Source organism: Anguilla anguilla, chromosome 6 (genome assembly GCF_013347855.1).
Source record: "Anguilla anguilla isolate fAngAng1 chromosome 6, fAngAng1.pri, whole genome shotgun sequence".
Classification (NCBI taxonomy): domain Eukaryota; kingdom Metazoa; phylum Chordata; class Actinopteri; order Anguilliformes; family Anguillidae; genus Anguilla; species Anguilla anguilla.
The window spans coordinates 53,885,935-53,905,850 of NC_049206.1; the positions used below are offsets into that span (position 1 = coordinate 53,885,935).

Sequence of the window (19,916 nt, forward strand, 5' to 3'; positions counted from 1 at the left end):
ACCATAACGCATCCCTGGGATGGAAACGCGACAACAGACGCGACCAGCCAGTCCAGGCTCTACGGGAGGCCGATGCCCGAAGGCAAGCCGCTCTGGACCGCTAAATGAACACGATCTAATGTAATGCTGGTGGTATGCTAACCTGCTGGTGGTAAGACCTGGAGCGGCTCAAACCGCCATACATTAGCAGTGCTATTGCCATCTCTGTATCTGCAGCATAGACCAAATGAGATGCCAGGTTCTCTTGTTTCAAACTGCTGTGTGACCCAGCACTGTGCGTGGGCTCTACCAGAGCTGGGCGGATCTGGCAGCCCAGACCAGGGGAGCCACAGGTCAGGCCACACCGGGCCAATAACACTTGACCCAGAAAAAGGGGGAGGAGATAAAGTCAGATCTGCAGGTTTGGCGATGGGTTGCGATGGGACGGGTACAAGCCGACACTCTGAAAGGGGGAGTGGAAGGGTTATGTGACCCCCCTGGTTGGCAGGATGCCTGAAGGTTTCAAATAAGACCGGCTGGGATTCTACACAGGACTTACACTATCTCTCACTGCACTGCAGTAACGTCTCTATCAAACAGACCACTACAGAATACACTTGACTGAACAGCTGTCTTTGGATCTCCGTATGGTGAATTGAAGGACACTACATTTTTTAAAGCAAACGTAAGATACTGTGAGATTTAGGGAGTCATGAATATTATATTTGTGCTAGCGATTTGATTAAATGGACATCATACAGGAGCTGTTACTTACATTTCCAATAATTGTTTTGCAAAAAGGCACATTAGATCATAACCTCATACCTTATTGATTTTTAAAAAAATCAAAGTCAAGCTGATATTATTTGGTTGTGCTTCAACTACTGCAGCTACATCCAAGAACTGAGCTGCCATTAAATAAAGTTGTTTAGTTGTTTGGGGAGGTTGAAAATTACTTTGTGTTTCCCCGAAATCAAAAAAAAAGAAAAAAAACTCCCTGGCTCACTAACTGCCCATAATCTATATACTAACATTATATAACTCAACTTAATAACTGCACAACAGCACTACTGTTATAATAAAAATCCCCAAAAGGTTTAAAATGCCAGGCAGTAAAAACGTGTGATGCAGGCCGCGGGAAAGCACGCGACATAGATCAAAGCGGGAGCGCGCTACCGCCAACGCTAAGGCCGCCGAAGCCTCCCGCGACTGCGGGGGCGGGGGAGGGGAGGGGGGGGGAGGAGAGGCGCTCGGTCGCTCCACCTCCGCTCCTTTCATCTGGGGAGAGCTCCATTATCCCGCGCCTCCTGCATGAATTATCTCATTAGCGCTCCGAAAAAACAGAGACGGGTCGAGGGGCCCCCGCGGGAGCGCCCCCCCTACGCCTCCGCAGCTCCCCCGGCAGCGCAGTGGAGTCCCGCTCATGTACGGGGGAAGGGGGGGAGATGGGGGGGAGGGGGGTCACGTTCGGGGCTGTCTGACCGCTGTGGTCATAAAGGCCGCTTCGCTGATCCATCTTGCTGTCTCAGCCATCTTGAAAGTCAAACAGAGACGAGAAGAGGCCCGAGGTGCAGGGGTGACTGCAATGACTGGTTTGGGCCAATCAAAGTGTTTCATTTTGCAGAGAATTATGATTGGTTCTGAGGTGCGGGGGGCGGGAGACGTGTTCAGTGCTGTGCCAGTGCCTGCTCTCCAGGTCTGGGATCAGAGAAAGGACTTTAGGCCTCTGGCTGCTTGACAGTTGTCATAAGTCCATATCCTGAGCTAATGAAATTACTTTGGTGTCCTTCAGTATAATCATTTCCAAATTCTTCTGTACATAATTAAATGTGTACACAAATAAATATGTCAATAGTTTAATATTTTAGTTGATAAGTGTAGATTGCACAATATCATATGTTGTAGGTGAAAAACTGTTATTTAAAAATAAATTACAGTGGATGTTTTAGGAAGATAGGTACTAGCGTTCAGTATCACAAATGCAAATCATAATAGGTATAAACGATTGCCTTTCATGTCACACTGAGACAATTTTGTATTCAGTCCTTGCAGCCAAGTACCCAGCATGCATTTAACATCCCAAAAAATCTTTCCCTTCTATTCTCATAAAAAGAGCAGGCGGAAAGAACAGCCAAGGAAGAGATTTTTAACATGACTAATCTGTATACGAGGGTATTAAAAAAAAATCAGCTTAATAAGGCACACAACGCTTCAGTGATCCCGATTTTAATATGCCTCTTTTTTTTAATCAAAGGTGAAAAACGAGCCACCTTAAAAAGAATGTAATCCCTTCAATCTGTCCCCACTGCCTTTTTAATCAAGTCGACAGAGCAAGGAGCAGGAGCAGTTTTACCGGAGCTGTGAATGATTCATACTTGATTTCACGTACAGTGGACCACCGGTTTCTCAGAGGACAAGACGGTGTGCGGAGGGGGGAGTGATTGATTGGCCTTATTATTATTTCTTTATCTTGATTCCAGTGAGCTGTGGCTTGTTTGTACAGACTGTAAGTGGTAAAAAACCTGGTGTGATTCAAAGCTTCATTTAGTTAAGCAACAAAAAAGGAGAAAAAAAAACCCAGAGAGGCAGCGAAAGTGTAATTATCTCTTTTCCTGCACTGTATTTTCTCCACAATCACAAAACCCCTGAGGCGTAATAGAGATTGGTGTTCGCCTGAAAAGCAGAATGAAGACTCGGGGAAAAAAAAACACCCAAGCACAAGCACTTCCTGTGAGAAACAGCTCCAGGAACAGTCCTAACCGAAGTATGAAATATCTCGGTACATGCTGCTTCTACGAGGGAGACCGAGGACGAGGCGGTGGGAACAGTCGCGAAAAGACTTTTCGCGTTTTACCGTACGCACTTCGGGAATCTCAGTTCGATTTCGGTGAGGCGACCACAACTCCGCTAGCACGTTTCCCCGCGTCCACGTTCCGTGTGCGTTGCCGGTCTAAATGGTGACTTGCAGCCGTTCTTGGACTCCTTCTCAGGAAGAACGCGACGCGGCACCTGTATGAGGAAAGACGCATCGCGGTGACGGGAACGCATCGGACGAACAGACGAGGGTCCCTGTGGCCGGCTCGTTAAGGCTAGTCATGCCGCAACACTGTGTTGTGTCTTCGGAGAGGAGGCTGGATATTCCAAATTGGCTCACCGTCAAGACAAATATTACAGCGAAGGGATGCTTGCCAACCAGCGGACAGATATTTCCAGCCTTGCTGATGAGGCACGACAAGGGCCGACGTTTCAGTTTTTTCTGCAAATACGACTTTTTAAACAAAGGCCGCGTGCCAAGAATGGTTTGCTAATCTCTTAGTCCCTTTCGCTGGGAGCAAAAACCCGTTGGCCCTAACCCTGCTGATCAGCAGGGCTCGAGCACCAGGACCAAAAGGCAGCACAGCGTGAGCTTTCCTACCTCATAATCAAACCTGGATTTCAGGAGAATATGAATGCACTGTCGCGTCTGACTCAGGAACGCAGGGGGTAATACTAGGTGTCACCAGATTCGCAGACAGCATCAGGCCTAGTCAACAGGAAGGACTTCCGCAAAAGGGGAACTTTCCCCTTAAGCACAGTGAAGGGGAGACATGTCAGGCCAGATCTATCGTGTGCATTCACTGATTGGCTTCAATGACTGGTTTGGGCCAATCAAACAGATTCCTTTTGCAGAGAATTGTGATTCGTTCCTATGAGACAGTGACTGGCAGCGTGTGGTAGCCCCGTACCCTACTGGGTTTGTGATGCCTCACTGTCCCAACACGAACTGTTAACCTTTGACCTTTTCTCAGGGGAGCCCAATTCCACAGAGAACACTTGGCAAAAAATTTTTTTTTAAAAACCGTCTGCCCTTTCCAAAGGGATCTTTGTTTACCTTCGTAAAACACTCGAACCGATGAACCGATGCTCAAAGTTCATGTTTGTTGGTCTTGAATGCAAACAATGGGCAATCTTGAAGAACACTACTCCTCTTTCTGTAAATATGACACAACTTTCCTTTATTAATTTTTAAACCCTCATTTCTGTTTTCTCCCTGAAGTTCAGGAAGGTGCAAACTAACACAAGTGTCTCCCAACCAGGTGGAGTCAACCAGGCCACCAGCTGAGCTGAGCTCTGGGCTGATAATTCCTGCTAAGACCAGCTAGGATTCTGAGCTGGTTTAAGCTGGTTTAAGCTGGTTAAAGCTGGCCTATGGCTGGTCAAAGCTGTCTGTAGCTGAACAAAGCTAGTCAAAGCTAGATAAGCTGCTAGACTAAGTCGGTGGTCAAACAGGCTGGTCAGCTGGTGAGCAGCAGCTCAAACCAGCTTAACCAGCTCAGGCTGGTTTAAGTCGGTATTTTCTCAGCAGGGCTTGTTACTGCTCTGGAGACCCGCTGCAAGCAGATCACAGATGTCTGATGGGCCAGAGGAGTCAAATGCGACCAATAACCTGCTGACAGAAGCCCTCACTCCCAGGGTAACGCTCTCGTAAATGATTACCACCCCGCAGGGTTTGCTGGCCTCTGACAGGACAGGCACATTCTGGATAGATGCCAGTGAGACTCAGAAGTGTAGGCTGTAATGCATATTTAACTATCATTGCAACTCCCTGAAGTGAGAGAGGAAAATAATAAATGCCCTGTTAGAAAAGGTCAATTTATAATTCAGTTTTTAGATCCTTCCTTTCTGCCACTATCCAATGCGCTGGCATTAGTGGCACAAGAAGGAAGCAGAAAATTTGTCATTAAAATTTTTTTTTTCTTCGCCCGAGCTGAATAACCCCAGTGGGGTACCGAAATGTATTATTTCGTATGCAGCGCAAGATGTACGAAACAATACTTTGAGAGAGAGTGATGCTTTCAGAGTGCTTTCAATCTGGAGCTCGCTGCTGACAACTGATGTTCAAACTAGCTCTAGGCCATTTCAGCAAGTCAGGGACAGGAAGTTATCATTAAAAGAAGTAGGCCTACTTATACAGCTATATTGTACAAATTCCCGAGTTGCATAAGGGTTATATTCCTGGGACCGCATTTATGCGTAACTCTAAAATTAATGTATAACTAAAGGCACTATGGGTCAGAAAAAATTATGAACCTTAAGTAATGTAAACCACAACCATAGCACAATATTTAAACCAAATGCAAATGCTATTTTACAGTTGGAATAGCAAGACTTGCTTAATAACACAGTATGAAGGAACAATATGAACACTATTACTACAGTACACATACGCGTGGGGAGGAGCTTTGGGCATCTCACCACGCTCATGTTCTGTGAGCTTAAGCTCCCACACAGCGACGTGTTGCTTCTCCCGTATTGATTTCTCAATTTCTCAGAAAACAATTTACCTACGTGCAGATTTACATAACTCGAAGTGACGTAGGTCAAGGGCCTGTCAGAGCCCCTTAAAGAGGACCCACGTCTGATCTCACCGGGGTAAACAAAACACAAGTTGACAAATTTTTAAAATGGAAACAAGGTAAAAGGCACTGCCCCCGCGGAGGCATGCGGCCTCCGATGAGACGGGTTTTTAGCAGGACGGGAAGACAACGGCGGATTAGAGGCCGTGAATATTTGAACAAATGTCTTTGCAGCAGCCGTAAAATTCACCTTGCCACAGCACATAATCTACAACGTCCCGTTCACCCGACCTCGCACAGTCAGGCTCCACCATCCCGCTACGATTTAAACAGGGGTGGGGGGGCATTAACCACAGCTACGCCTCGCCCACGCTGGTCTGGGGGGGAAGGTGGGAGACTTTCCAAAATCCACGCAGGGAGTCCGCATTCCTCCCACTCATTCACGCAGCCTGTCACGGGGCAAGCCGGCTCGGCTTCGTTATAGCGAACTGAAAGGGCGATGAGTACGAACGCGAAACTCACACGCCGACCGGGGAGGGCAGAGAGACGTGGTGAGTCTGGCCTCCGTGCCAGTGTCGACAATGCAACCCCACGTCTCCGCCACCAGGGCGGCGCCATTAAAAGACCGCCCTTTTTTTCGCCCTTCCTGCTTCCAGCCGACCCCCGGCCGCTCGGCGCAAACTACGCGAGCGGCGGCTAATGAGCGGCGCGGCTAACGAGAGGCTCCGAGCACTCGGAAGACGAAGACAGCCACAGCCGGGGAAAAATCAATAGAGACCTCCTGTTCTCGCCCTTTCAAACCTGACTCAGCTGATTGTGCACGGAGCTTTGGGAACGGCATCTCGCCCCCCCCCGCGCCCCCCCCGCCACTCTGTTCTCTTTCAGCGAGGGGGGGCGTTAGGCTGACCCTCTGAGCCTCATCTCCAGCGGATGAGCACTTCCACGCCCACGCAGTCGACGGCACACTACCTACCGACTCCCACCAGATCCGGCAGACACCCCGGCCTCGTCTCACCAATTATTTCAGCATGTGCAGCCACAGCGCCGAGCCCCCGTCCTCCATGATCGGCGTGGGGGCGGCAACAACAGGAATCCATATAATCGCATTCATGTTCAGCAGACAGCGGGGCCATCTCGTATCATCAGAGTATGATGGACAAGCATGCTTTCGATTCTGACACGCATCTGATATGCGCAGAATCAATAAACACCTTTTGCATGGGTAGGCCTACACCAGCAGGTGTCAAAACTGACACATTCTGATCCCAGGTCCAGTACCCGAAAGACTGTGTCACTTTGACTATACACCAAGAATAGAACAGCACCTTCGCACACATGACTTTGCCATCAGTAGGAATTACAAGGAGCGTACCTTCACATTACATGCAGCACAAATATTTCCAAGCTAACTTTAATTTTTTTTGTGTGTGTTGATGCTGTTAGTTACACGATACATTTAGAGAGATGCTAATGAAGTGCAATCTAACTGTAAAATAAAAGGGTTATTCGTTGAGCTACAGTACATGTACATGGTCCAAATGTACAGTGCTGGGAATAATGTCCTCAAGAGTACCGAGGCAGAACACAACTGGTCCCCAGAATGACTGACTACGAGACCATTAACCCCACCATAAATGTCTCACTTAGTCAGCACTTAGTCAGCAAGTTGAGCGCCCCTCGCAACAGACCCTCTTTGCATACAGTCGGCTTCCTTGTCAAGCGGGGCAGATTTTTTCTTTTTTTTTTGGGGGGGGACTACAGCGGGGTAGTGAAATGTGCAATCATTTCCACTTTAAAATCTGGAGGAGCGCGGTTCAATCGAGGGCATCAGGATAAAAGAAAGTTAATGAGGAGATGGAGCGAGGGGGTGCTGTATGCACACACTGGTGCGCGTGTGCCCCAATTATCTCTTTCCACGCTCGTGGCGTCAAGCCACGACTTCCCCCCCGACAGATAAATCTGCTGTCATCTGTTAAGAGCTATATCCTCCTTCTTCAGCTGAGCTCGGAACAATGTGGAGAAACAAGCAATCCTTCAATTCAGAGGCAGCGCGGTCTGGCAGCCTGAGAATAATCCGGAACAATGCGAGTCATTTATACAGCGACAAGTCTTTCAGTGGAAAAGGCAGGGATTCGTACTTGTGTACACAGAGACAAATGTGCAGATTCAACAAGACAAGCCCACGCACACGAGAAAGCACTCAACGGCAAAAGCGCACACGGACGCACGTATACAAAACACCGAACAAACACACGCACGCGCATACACAAAACCACTCAACAACAAACGCACACACCTACACATTCACGCAGGCGCACAGATGCATGCATAACCACACAAATACAGGAACACACACACAATAAAGGTACAGAAAAAGCCAAATTGATAAACGATTCAATTGCAGATTTCCGTTTTTGCACAACTTCCTTCCTGTTCCACGCCGCAGAGCCTGCGACGCAGCCTCTCCGCGGCGAGAGCGCTCGCCGTAGCCCTACCTGTAATGGCGGGTGTCTCGGAGGGCGCGGTTGCTAGGGATCCGCTCGCACTCGCGCTGATTGAAGGCGTACAGCCTGTAGGGGTCCTGGCCCGGCTTCCATCTGCGGACGCTGAGGTAGTGCTTCTCTTCGAACTGATCCAGGAGGTCGTCCCATTCGGCTTCAGTGAGCTGAAAAAGGGAAAAAAGCAAGGAGATGCCATTGCTGTCCGAGAAGAAAAAAACGCCAAGCCGAGACTCACTCAAGCCGTCAGTTTTATCTTTTTATCGGGTTATTTTGTCAAGAGGGAGCGATGTCTGGGTTATGGTCTTTTACAAGACCTGCAAAACTATAATGCCTCGAGATATCGTCTCACTTGAATTAAGACTGCAAAACATTGATCGACACCTTTTTTTCTATTTCAGCTTTTAAGGCGCTTAAATACTGCATCTGACACTGTAGACACCCGGTTCTGTAGCTCAAGTATTTAAATGCTGAATTAAGGAGAAAAAAACAAGAATTGTGTATGTGAGGAGAAACTAACCGGGGGAATTGTAGGATTTGACTCCTCATTGACACCTCTCATGTCAAACCGTGAAAAACCATAAAATGACCATCCTGTTTAGAAGCAGAATGTTAAGATAATATTTGTCTGTGACATTCGAGTTCATGAACGTCTGTCAGCGTACTCAGTTTTGACAACGCGTCTGTTGTTACGGAAACTGCAAGCAAGCTGCTTACACTTTGAAAATTGGCTGTAAGACACGAGAGGGTGAATAAATAACAGCCTGATACAAACAACAACGCCGGGCTCCATTTTCTGCAAAGACAGCAGCTTAAAATCACTAATAAACTGAAGCATCCGTCGCCAAAGTGCCAAAGAGTCCCTCCTTTCCTGCGTTTTGTTTCACTGATGCAACACATTTTATATCAGGGTCTATTAACAGCACTAGCAGCTGACTCCAGCATCCTGGCGGGCTACCGCTTGTAATTTACCAACTAACTGGTTCCTGCTTTCCCCCTGGTGACTGTTAGAAAGTGGGAGTAATGATGACTCCCCGCCGAAAACCCAGAAGACAGGAGCAGTGCATTGTGGGAAAGGCTGTCAAGTCCCAACGCCGGCTGCTGGGAAACAAAAGGCAGCCACCCCCCCCCTAAACCAAAAGCCTAAAGAGAACATGAATCATCCCCCCGCTGATGTAATGTGATTAAACTTGATTTTCATGCAACGCTGCTTCGGTCGAGCTAATAGCCAGCCGACGACATAATAGTAATAAAGGCCGCTAATATGTTCAGTCGGGTTGTAGCAACAATACACCTCAAACCTAATCCACCTGCGGGAGGTTCTGCTGGAGGATGCGGCAAAGGTTATTCTCTCTTCCCCGTCGGAACGGCTGTGAATTTCATTACCTTTTCAGACATAAGTCCTTGGATTATTCCGCTCGTATGGGACAACGGGACCGCGATAGCTTGCTGGAGAATAATGTGCACAATATAGCGTTCCACACTGTCTCCTTTAATATATTTTCACTCCTTTCTTACATTTATGACACGTAATGCCTTGCCGAAGTCTGCAGATGGATTATTTTCAAATCACGTTTTCAGTTTCTTTTCTAATGATGCGCTGCAATGTTTACCTGCTTTTTCTCTCCCTCTCCGGCCCTGTTTTATCAGCCACAAACCTGGCAATGAAAGCAATGTCTTCACGGTCGTACAGAAATAAAGTTTCACTTTTTGTATCTTTCTTATGGCGCAACACATCAGTTCTGCAGTGTCAGCAATAGAGGAATTGATGGCCGTTATTACCCGAGAGCAGATGTGACCCTTCACCCTTTCCTAAGAATAGAGGGGAGGACTGAAGTGAACTGAGCGAGTTTGTCATTATTTGAGGTTTCTAGATTATTACAAACCTGTAGGAGCTGCAAACTGCACTGGGGCTTTTCACAAAGTTTTGATGACTGAAAGAGATTCAAATTCACGTTTCTCATAAGGATTGCGCAAATGCGGCCGCATTAAAATGAGAACACGCAGCCAATCAGCGTCAAGGCCTCTTCAAACCCTTCGTGTCATCTGGTGCTGCTCTCATATTAAAGTCTGTCTCAAGGAGCCCTCTGAGGAAGAAGCCATTACTGCGTTGAGGAGACGCAGCGTGGTCAGAACAAAAACAACGCCGGTGATTCCGCCGCTTGGGATTCTGGGCGAGAGTGCGATAAATCTGAAGGTTCTGGCAAAGGGGTCCGCAGGCTCGAGCAAACTGCCAACACCCAGTCCAGCTCGCCGAGAGGAAAAAAACACAGGCCTGGCAGAAGCCTCCGCATTATCTGTGACCAATATGGCACAGCCTAATGTTTACACAAACAGTGTCACGGAGGAAGTCAAAATGGAACGGACGTGCTTGATGTAAACACCGAAGCAGACACAACACATTGCAAGCTCGAGTAATTTCAATCTAGTGTTTTCTCTGACTGCTTGTTTATCATATCGCTAACACTACAGAAAGGCAGCAAGGTAGCATGCAAATTATGCATTTAGAGTTGCTGACTAGTGAGGATCAGAATAGCTCGTTTTTGCTACCTATTTGGCTAACACTGTGTCCCAATTATATTGTTGTTAATGACCATCCACTCACACACACCCATTTTTAAAACAGTAATTTTTGTCTTCATCCTCTTCAATAATATAAATCTTCTCCTATGGAGAGAGAAAGAACTCCTCTTCAGTTACTGAGATAAATCCAGTAATATAACACATTTTTTGCCTTTTTGTCCGGGTGAGGGGCTCTGAATCAGCAAAGGTTGAAAACCCCCCTGCTGTAGGATAAAGGAAGAAAGTCTCCTTTTCTGACTCCACAAAACAGCCCAGGCAGATAGTTTCTCCATCTGAGGCTGCGGTGTGGGAATCAAAGATGGTTCCCGGGAGCTTTCGCGGTAAGACATTCGCGAAGGCGCGTTCGGGGTGCCCCCCAGCACTGACGACGGGGCCGCGGCGCAGCGGGAAGCTCATTAGAGCGCGCGTACAAACAGCCACGCGCGGCAGACTGCATCTGTAGGTCCGCGCGGGCGCTCAACGGGGACCACAACAGGGACCACAACGCACGGCCGCCGCGTAAACCAAGCGCGTCGGAAACGCGACTTCCTTCTTTCCACGTTCTTAAAAAGAGCAACGGTAACGAGCCCCCCCCGCCACCCCCCACACACCCTCCACCCCCCCCCCCCCCACATCGAGACTACATTAACGGGGGTTTCGGGCCTTCAAAGCTTTTCTGCGCCAAGAATCCTCTACCACTGCAACATTCACTGACCCCTTGAACCCCACACTGAGATTCATCACCGACTTTGGCAGAAGTTGCAGCAGAGACCTCTGCCAAGAAAACATGTCTTTCAAAGAACGTGGACGAGGACACAGCATAACGTTGTGAATTTAGCCGATTTCGTGAGCGCACGGCCTGGGCTTCCATCAGAAAGAAACAAAGAGGAGGTGACTGATTTAAGCTCAAGAGCAACGGTAACGGTAACGGTAACCAAGCCACACCCCCCCCCCCCCACCCCACACCCCCCGCCCACATCGAGACTACATTAACGGGGCTTCGGGTCGGCGAAGTTTTTCTGCGCCAAGAATTCCCTTCCTTTTCGGGCGCTGTCAATCAGAGGCAGATGTCATGCCCTGCCGATTTACAAGAGGCCCAACACCGTCCCCGCAGCCCGTAATGGGGGCTGGTAATTGCAGACGTCTGCTTCTGAAGATAGACTGTTTAGCATGATAATGGTTGGAGTGCGGCAAGCGCCGGCATAACTTATGCCAGATGTCTCTGAGTGCTTTCGGTAATGGAAAATATTAATAAAATGTTTTCGTCGCGGCGCTTCATTATCAACCTCCTTCTGCAATAAAGGAAACAAAAAACTACGCAACGAGAACATAGCAACGAAGAGGTTTACGCGTTAACGCGGCGATAAATTAATTCTATACTGCGTTCTCCCCGTAACAGAATTAACTAAGAGAGTAAGATCACCTTAAAACACCTTTAAACGCTTTTCAAAGCTTTAAAAGACTACGAATGGCCTCGAAATGCCTATTCCTGATTTACTTTGTAGAATGCTGAAAAAAGCGTATAAATGAATACAGACGAGCACTGCGGAAGCACATATTCACTTAAGAAATGACAATAAAGAACATTTTACTGCTCAGCTGCCCATTTTGGCACACCAATGGCCTATTTAGAAAAAAACAATACATTTTAGTTGTGGTTTTTCTCATGCATAAAAAACATTACATTTGCTCACACATTTATCCATAATCATTGATTACAGCATGTTGGAAGAGATGCATTTAAAATTTTCTAAATCATAAAAAGCGTTTTATAATTTTAACAAAATCTATAACACTGGTGTAGCTTAATATATTGGCATAAGATCGTAAAAGTTACAATTGTACTCATACATTGTGAAGACTGTTTAACTTATTTGTCCTTAGGGTGAGGATGTGTGTACGCAGCTAGTACAGAATGATTATTTTAAATTTACACGATTGGTCATTCACTGTACTCTACTGTGTAAAACCTAATCAAGACAGGAAGACAGGGCGTCAAAACAATTTATAACCTGCTCTTCTAGGAGAGGCTACAGATTGCATTAAAAGTATTTTTGCAACACATGTCAGATCTTGTTAAAGATTTACATTTCCTGATTTAAAGCACAGTGCTGGGTTATTTAAGGGAGAAAAAAAATTGAAATATCGGCATGCTGTGGTTGCTTGGCCCTGATGGCTTTTCATCAAAATAATTTGCAACCACCCCTTATTCAAGGTGACATGGCTGACTTTTTATACGTCATTACCATTTTCCTATTTTGTAGGCTAGACATTCACTGAAGCTGGTATTCAGCTAAATATTGATGGTTCAGGTTACCTGCCTAACTCAAGAATATGTACTGAACCACCAATGAAATAAACCCATAGGTCTGTGACTAAGGGCCCAGTTCTTTAAAACAGCTATTGTATGCCACACGATCCGGATTGGATCTGATGCTTTGATAGTGGAAGTCCACAAAGTGACCAATACCCAATGCAACTTCAGTAGTTAAGGATGGTTAAACTCTTGCATATAGAGCTCTGTCTCCTGATTATATGTGTGACCGGGACATCAGCAATTTGACAGAACCCCCCCCCAGCAGCCCCTAAATCCCCTGCCCCCCCCCCCCAACACAGACACACACACACAAAAGAAAACACACACACTCACTGTCACATTCACTTAGCAGACACTCTTATCCAGATTACACTCAGGATTACTTGCGCTCTCTCTCTCACACTCTCTCTCTCTCTCTCTCTCTCTCTCTCTCTCTCTCTCTCTCTCTCACAAACACACACACACACACACACACAAGCACACTGGAAACCGTCACACATGCGTTGGAGCACATCATATGACTTCTTAAGGGACCCCTTACCATCGCAGTCCTCTCTGTCCGGTCTTTCCATCTACCTAAAAAAAACCAGCAGTGCTGTCGGACGTCAGGCCTGCCGATCTGCCCACCGGCCTGCGACACGGACCGCGCCTCCGCCGCGCCACAGACGCCGCCGTACGGACCCGTTCTCCCCTCCCCTCCCCCCCCCCGCCCGAGCTGCTCGGTGTAACCCGCCACCAAATCAATCTGAACAATCTCCGCTGACGGCTACGAGCTCCATGATGACACCGCGCAGAAAGCCTGAGCAATAACGCGTTCTGACTGTGCCACTCACTGGCGCCCCGTGATCTACGGCTGGTCCGTGCGTGCGCGATAGCGGAGCGTGACAGTACGTCCAAGGCCTCGGCTGACTTATCGTTAGCCCGATGACAGCGTCTTCCAGATGCTTTATTGCATTAGGCGGCTAATGTTTAAGAAATGAAAAATAGCAAATTCCGTGATGCGTGCCAAGATGTGCCACTGCAGTTTCATCACAGACAGCTCAAATTTTTCTTTCACGACAGAAACACAATTTTAACCCTGCCCTTTGGACACAAACCTTCTGAAGGGATGTTTTCTCTCAATATTTTTTCCAATTCTTCCACCTAAGGCTAGTCAATTCATCTTTTACTTCTAAGGCTAACAATAAGATGCGCATACAGTTACCATCACGGCCAGACTTTCCCCTTCTGTGGAGCAATTGTACTCTCTAAGTTAAATAGATTTAACTTAGGAATAGAAAATAGATTTCCCTCTCCCAGAATGCAGTTCACAGCACCTTTCATATCTGTGGCCTGACATAAATGTATTTTAAACTCAAAAGCTAAAACTAGTCAGAACGACCCACTTGCTCCCTCAGTTTCTCCAATGTCACGATTTCTCTACCACTGCAACATTCACTGACTCCTTGAACCCCACACTGAGATTCATCACCGACTTTGGCACAAGTTGCAGCAAAGACCTCTGCCAAGAAAACATGTCTTTCAAAGAATGCGGAAGAGGACACAGTGTAACGTTATGAATTTAGCCCCGATTTTGTGAGTACACGGCCTGGGCTTCCGACAGAAAGAAACAAAGAGAAGGTGACTGATTTCAGCTCGCTTCCTTATTTTCTACCCACACTGCTGCAGATAACAAGGACAAATCAGTATTGGTGAATTTAATCCTGCGGAGAAATTAAACCAGCCAAGAGACTGAGAAGACTTACCAATTAAGGGCAGGGTAAATGTATCACTGCCAAATTAACAACCAGTTTTAGATTGTTTTCTGTTTAAGCAAATTCATCTATGTCCAAGCGAACATAGATGCACGCGAGTGTGTGTGTGCGCGTGTGTGGTTGTGTGCTGTGTGTGTGTGTGTGTGTGTATGTGTGTGCGCGTGGTGTGGTTGTGTGTGTGTGTGTGTGTATGTGCGTGTGTGTGCGGTTGTGTGTGTGTGTGTATGTGTGTGCGCGTGTGTGTGTGTGTGTGTGCGCGCGTGTGTGTGTGCGCGCGTGTGCTGTGTGTCCGTGTGTGTGTCTTTGTGCAGTTCATTGCCAGTTGTTTGGCTGCTATCATCTTTACCCAATAGGGTTCATCAACCATCTATAACTAAAGCAAAATGAACAAGTAACCTTTGTTTAAGCAGTCTATGTCCTTTAAGTGTATTTGTACCATTTCAGTTGGTTAAAGTGCATTATTAAACTGATCTTGTGATTACAATTTACTTATCCTTGTAGCAGACGCTCCAAATGCCCTATGCTACTACCCACGAAAAGGGAAATACGGTATTAGTTACTGTTTCCGGGCACTTAATTTACTATAAATAAACACAGTTCAAAAGTTGAAATGCTTGAAATAAAATGAATAAAATCTAAAGTAATAAATAAGCTAGTCTGAATTTAATTTGGTCAGGTGAAATTTGCCATGATATGAATTTATGAGATGCATGTATGATTTTATCTGTTATTATTACACAATACACAAATGTGTCTTGTTTTACACGTTTACAGTTGGAAAAGTGGATTGCCACACACTGAACTCCTACACAGTGAAATGTCCTGTGTTAATTAAACTCTGTAAGAGTGCATATGAGTTCAATATGGACCATATATACTCCGTTAGAGCTGATTTAACACTGAACGTACTGCACAGAAGTCATGCTAAACAAAATGTAGGTTCATGTTGTACAGTAGGTCATCATCACCAGACACACAGGTCTACTGTGATACTCTGAGAGGGAAGGTGGCACAACAATATTTAAAAGGTGTATGGAATTGTTGAGTGCACTTATCTCTGTGTTTCCGACGATTAAAAAGAGAAATTCTTCTCACTGCAATGCAGTAATAACAACATATCATGCTGGCACATCCATATGGACAACGCTACACAGACAATGCAATCTTGCTGCACGAGAGAATTATACAACCTGCAGTACCTACTAAATTCAGCACTACAAGCTGTGCACCCTGATTTGCATGGAATAAACAATCAACATCATGTTAATGTCTCACATAAAAATATAACCAATTAATGGTGTACCGAAACACATATCCATGCTTGGAGGTGCATGCGCAATCATTGTACAGGTTTATGTAAATATGCAATACAATTAAAAATTTAAATGATATAAAGCAAAGCAGATATAATATTGATACGATAACACACACAGGCTGAAAATGAAACAAGCAGTGAATATGAAATATATGACTGCTTCATTTCTAGAATAAACAATGAATTCTTCTATTATGAATTATAAATGAACAACAGAGTAATGATCTTGCTTTTCACATGGAAGAACCAAACATCCAATACGCATTCTAATCAGCGACCAGCGATTTAAAGCAGTGATTTGCCATGGTCTTTCTGCGGCTTTTTTCCTGAAATCTGAGTCTTCACTTGAATCACAGATGTGGTGGTCACTGAAATCAACAAAAAAAACATTATTCATGAGAGCAGCCACAGCTGGTACAACTGCACATAATAACCCTTTTTTTACCTTGGAGGTAAATGCTGTTTGATGCTGACTACGCAACCGAAGTTCTACCTGCACAGAATGTAGTTCACTTAATCAAAGCTATTCAGAGATGTGTTCCAAGTCTGCTTTCCCTCTACCTCTGCTGAATATGTATGACCCATTCCTCTCAACTACTCTTATAAACACAGTCATGTACATGGGTTGTAAGCAAGAAATATGCTCCCAATATTCCCTCCTTTCCTCAGGTCATGAAATAAAACAATAAAAACGCATTAAACTTTCTCGGCGCGATCAAAGCAATCTTGGACTTGAAATTCTGTGTGTCTGGCTGTTGAAGCAGCTGCCTTTGTTCCAAATTGAATTATATAGCATGTCGTTCAGCCGAGGGGGAAAAAAATAAAACCACAGAAAATAACACGCCCCACTGACACACGCACGCACTCACACACACACACACACACACACGCACATATACACACGCATGCACACACACACACAGACACACACACACACGCACATATACACACGCATGCACACACACACACAGACACACACACACACACGCACATATACACACGCACCCACACACACACACAGACACACACGCACATATACACACGCATGCACACACACATAGACACACACACACGCGCGCATATACACACGCACGCACACACGCACACACAGATGCACATATACACACGCATGCACACACACGCACACATATGCACACACAGACACACACACACACGCACATATACACACGCATGCACACACACACACAGACACACACACACGCATGCACACACACACACACACATACACAGACACACGCACACGTACACACACAGACACACACACAGACACACGCTCACGCACACGTACACACAGACACACACAGACACACAGACACACGCACACGCACACGTACACACACACACATGCACACACATGCACACACACACACACACACACACACACACATGCACACACACACAATCTACCCGTGCTTCCAGCAGGCCCGTGAACATCAGAGTAGAGGTTATCAGAGCGACTGCAGGTACCGGTGGAACCTTAATTACTGGAATCGCCTTCTCTGTGAAAGCAAGCAGCCGAGTATTTTTTTTTTTTTTCAGCAGAAGCCGAGAAGAAATTGATTCAAAAGCAATAAGCTGAATACTGCTATTACCACAATTCCCAGAAATACCAGCTGACGCGGCGGCGTAGCCTGTGTGCATTTTTGAAAATCCCTTTCATCAGAGCAACACCTAAGACACTGGACTGATCAAACGGGAAAACCTCTGCTTTGTTTTATGTTATTTTTCTCCACAAAAAAGACACACGCGCTTTGGCCCTCGCCGGCACCTCTGACACTGTGACATTTTCATTACGGCTTTGACAACACACTGCCACAGCAACAAAAGTAACCCGCGAACGGAGGAATTGATGGAATATTAAAATACCATAAAATAATATTCAAATGCACACTAAAATAATTGTTAGTGAAAACGCATCTGTAAGGCACACGTGTATATCTGTGTGGTTGTGTATTACTGTGTGTGTTTGTGTGGAGACCTCTTGTCCGTTAGCCCAGTTCAATGACATATAACACTGTATCATTTATGTTATAATACCAATCTTACATGACACAATATATGAATCATTAGATTCATCTATTTAATTGACCAACTGAACAAAGATACAATAAGGATGTTTTGCTTTTAAGCTTTGAAAGGACACATCCCACCAAGCTCTATCCACAAACACACAGGTTGCAGTGCTACAGCCTATTTTCATGTTTTGTTTTGTTTTTTCATCCTGATACTGTCCCGCACAGAAAATCATCACTTCGCTTCAACAGCTGTCACGGATAATTTCAACAAATTCATGAATTCATAAATATTTCAGCCTTTTATTGTGCCGCTGCTGCAGAGTTCTGTCGTCGCTCGCATTATTACACGGCACCGGCTCTCCCAAAGCGTTGCATGTTGAAGGCAAGGTTTATTGACCCGTTCCTCACAGCGAGAGGGAATTACCCCTAAGGACAGCATAATCTCAATATGACAACTGTTCCGAAGCACTTAGCGCGAGAGTTACAATTAAGCAAAGCCCTTCCTTCGCCTCCCAAATTGTGACGAACAAACAATTAGCTTTAAAGTGATAAGCGATGCGTGGAGGTGTTTTCTCCTCGCTGGAAAGCAGCTTTATAAAAGCACGGCGTAGACGAATATTAAACAGGCGCATATTTTGCTGGAAGGCTCCGGCAGGTTTGAACAAGGACTAGATTCCGTGAAACCAGATTCGCGCTAAACCGTAGCTGCAGGGTACGTGTACTTTCTGAATGAGTGAGCACCACCCTCCGCAAACTGCCACATTACACTTTGGCCACATAGGAAGCTGCTAATTGTATGCTGTACACAGTCCACATATGTTACAACACACCAGTCTTTACTGTGATTGCACATGGCGGGGAAATATGTGCGTGAAAATGATAGACTACTGTCGACACCTGTGAAGACTGTTGGCCCACTGAAGCATATTTTGCTTTACAATAAGTCAAGCATGCAGCGCCCACGTTCCCGAAAATGCACATCTGCCATAAGAAAACAGATGGATTCCTCAAACTTGCTTATCCTCTTTCTTTGGGTTTGTAATGGAAAGCTTGCTAACATCCTTTTGCATGTCTGACAGTCCGGAAATCCAACTGTTGCCAGGTTGCACCCATAAACTGTCGATTGGTTCATGGTCCCTAAAACATAGTGATCATCTTCAGAATGTAAGACCACCAACGCTAGAAAAAATGTGCTTTCTTTCAAAGGAAAGCATTCTTCAATATATTTCATTATTCCCATTGGATTCATATCCTCATTCCCCTTGCATAAGAGCAGAGACTGATGAGCCTTATTGATTGAGAGGAGTCGATATTGAAACTGACCACTGAAAAAAAAAACATGTTTTTTGGTGTTGCCAAAAGCATTATTGAAAAATAGAACCAACGAGAGTTTCCCTCATTCAAAGAGTCAGCTGCCTATTTAAAAAATGAGTATAAATCTTTAAACACCATACAAATGTGAGCTTTTTGAAATTCCACTTCTGAATCTGCAAGATTTTGAATTATGTTACTGGTAAATTGTAGCCTGCAGGGCAAAATGGTTTCAGTAACTTACATGCTAAAAATGCTTTTCATATTCCGTTTTGTTCTGTCAACACATAAACGCAGTACTGCTGTAGAGAACAGGAATAGCATTTTGTGTTGCGTAAAAAATGAATAATTGGAATTGTGTCAGCCGTTTGAGACCCATTGGTGCTGTGACACACAAGCTGAACACGGTGATTGGAACATCTATCTTGTTTGTTCACAGAGCAAATGTTCCGTTGAACAAAGATGTGACTTACGAAGGAATGTACAGGTTTTGACTGCTGGGGCAGCCAGAGAAAGCAGGCGTTTGTGCCAGAAAACAATTTAAGAAGCAGACTACTGTTGAGACAAGCGCAGGCAGAATTTCATTGAAAGGTCACGCCAAAGAAAAAAAAAGAACATGAGACCAAATTGATCAAGGATAGCAAACAAATGGCTAATTGTGAAGAGGGAAACAGATCTTCAGGTATCAATATAACACCATGAATTGAGCACTGCTACACTGAACAAAGTGAACTGGCCTAGTTCAAATAGGACAATGACAAACATTACACAAGTTTCACTTCTACGGCCAGATACCGTCTCACATTTA

At 45.6% G+C, this 19,916-nt stretch overlaps 1 protein-coding gene across 2 annotated transcripts in view; it reads right to left on the bottom strand.

Moving 5' to 3' along the window:
• galnt14 (UDP-N-acetyl-alpha-D-galactosamine:polypeptide N-acetylgalactosaminyltransferase 14 (GalNAc-T14)) overlaps positions 1 to 19,916 on the bottom strand; it is a 74,953-nt gene that overhangs the window by 52,239 nt on the left and 2,798 nt on the right. For both annotated transcript variants that reach the window (XM_035423281.1, XM_035423282.1), the window contains exon 2: positions 7,811 to 7,980. In XM_035423281.1, the coding sequence (XP_035279172.1) occupies positions 7,811 to 7,980 (170 nt within the window). The remainder of the gene's footprint in view (positions 1 to 7,810; positions 7,981 to 19,916) is intronic.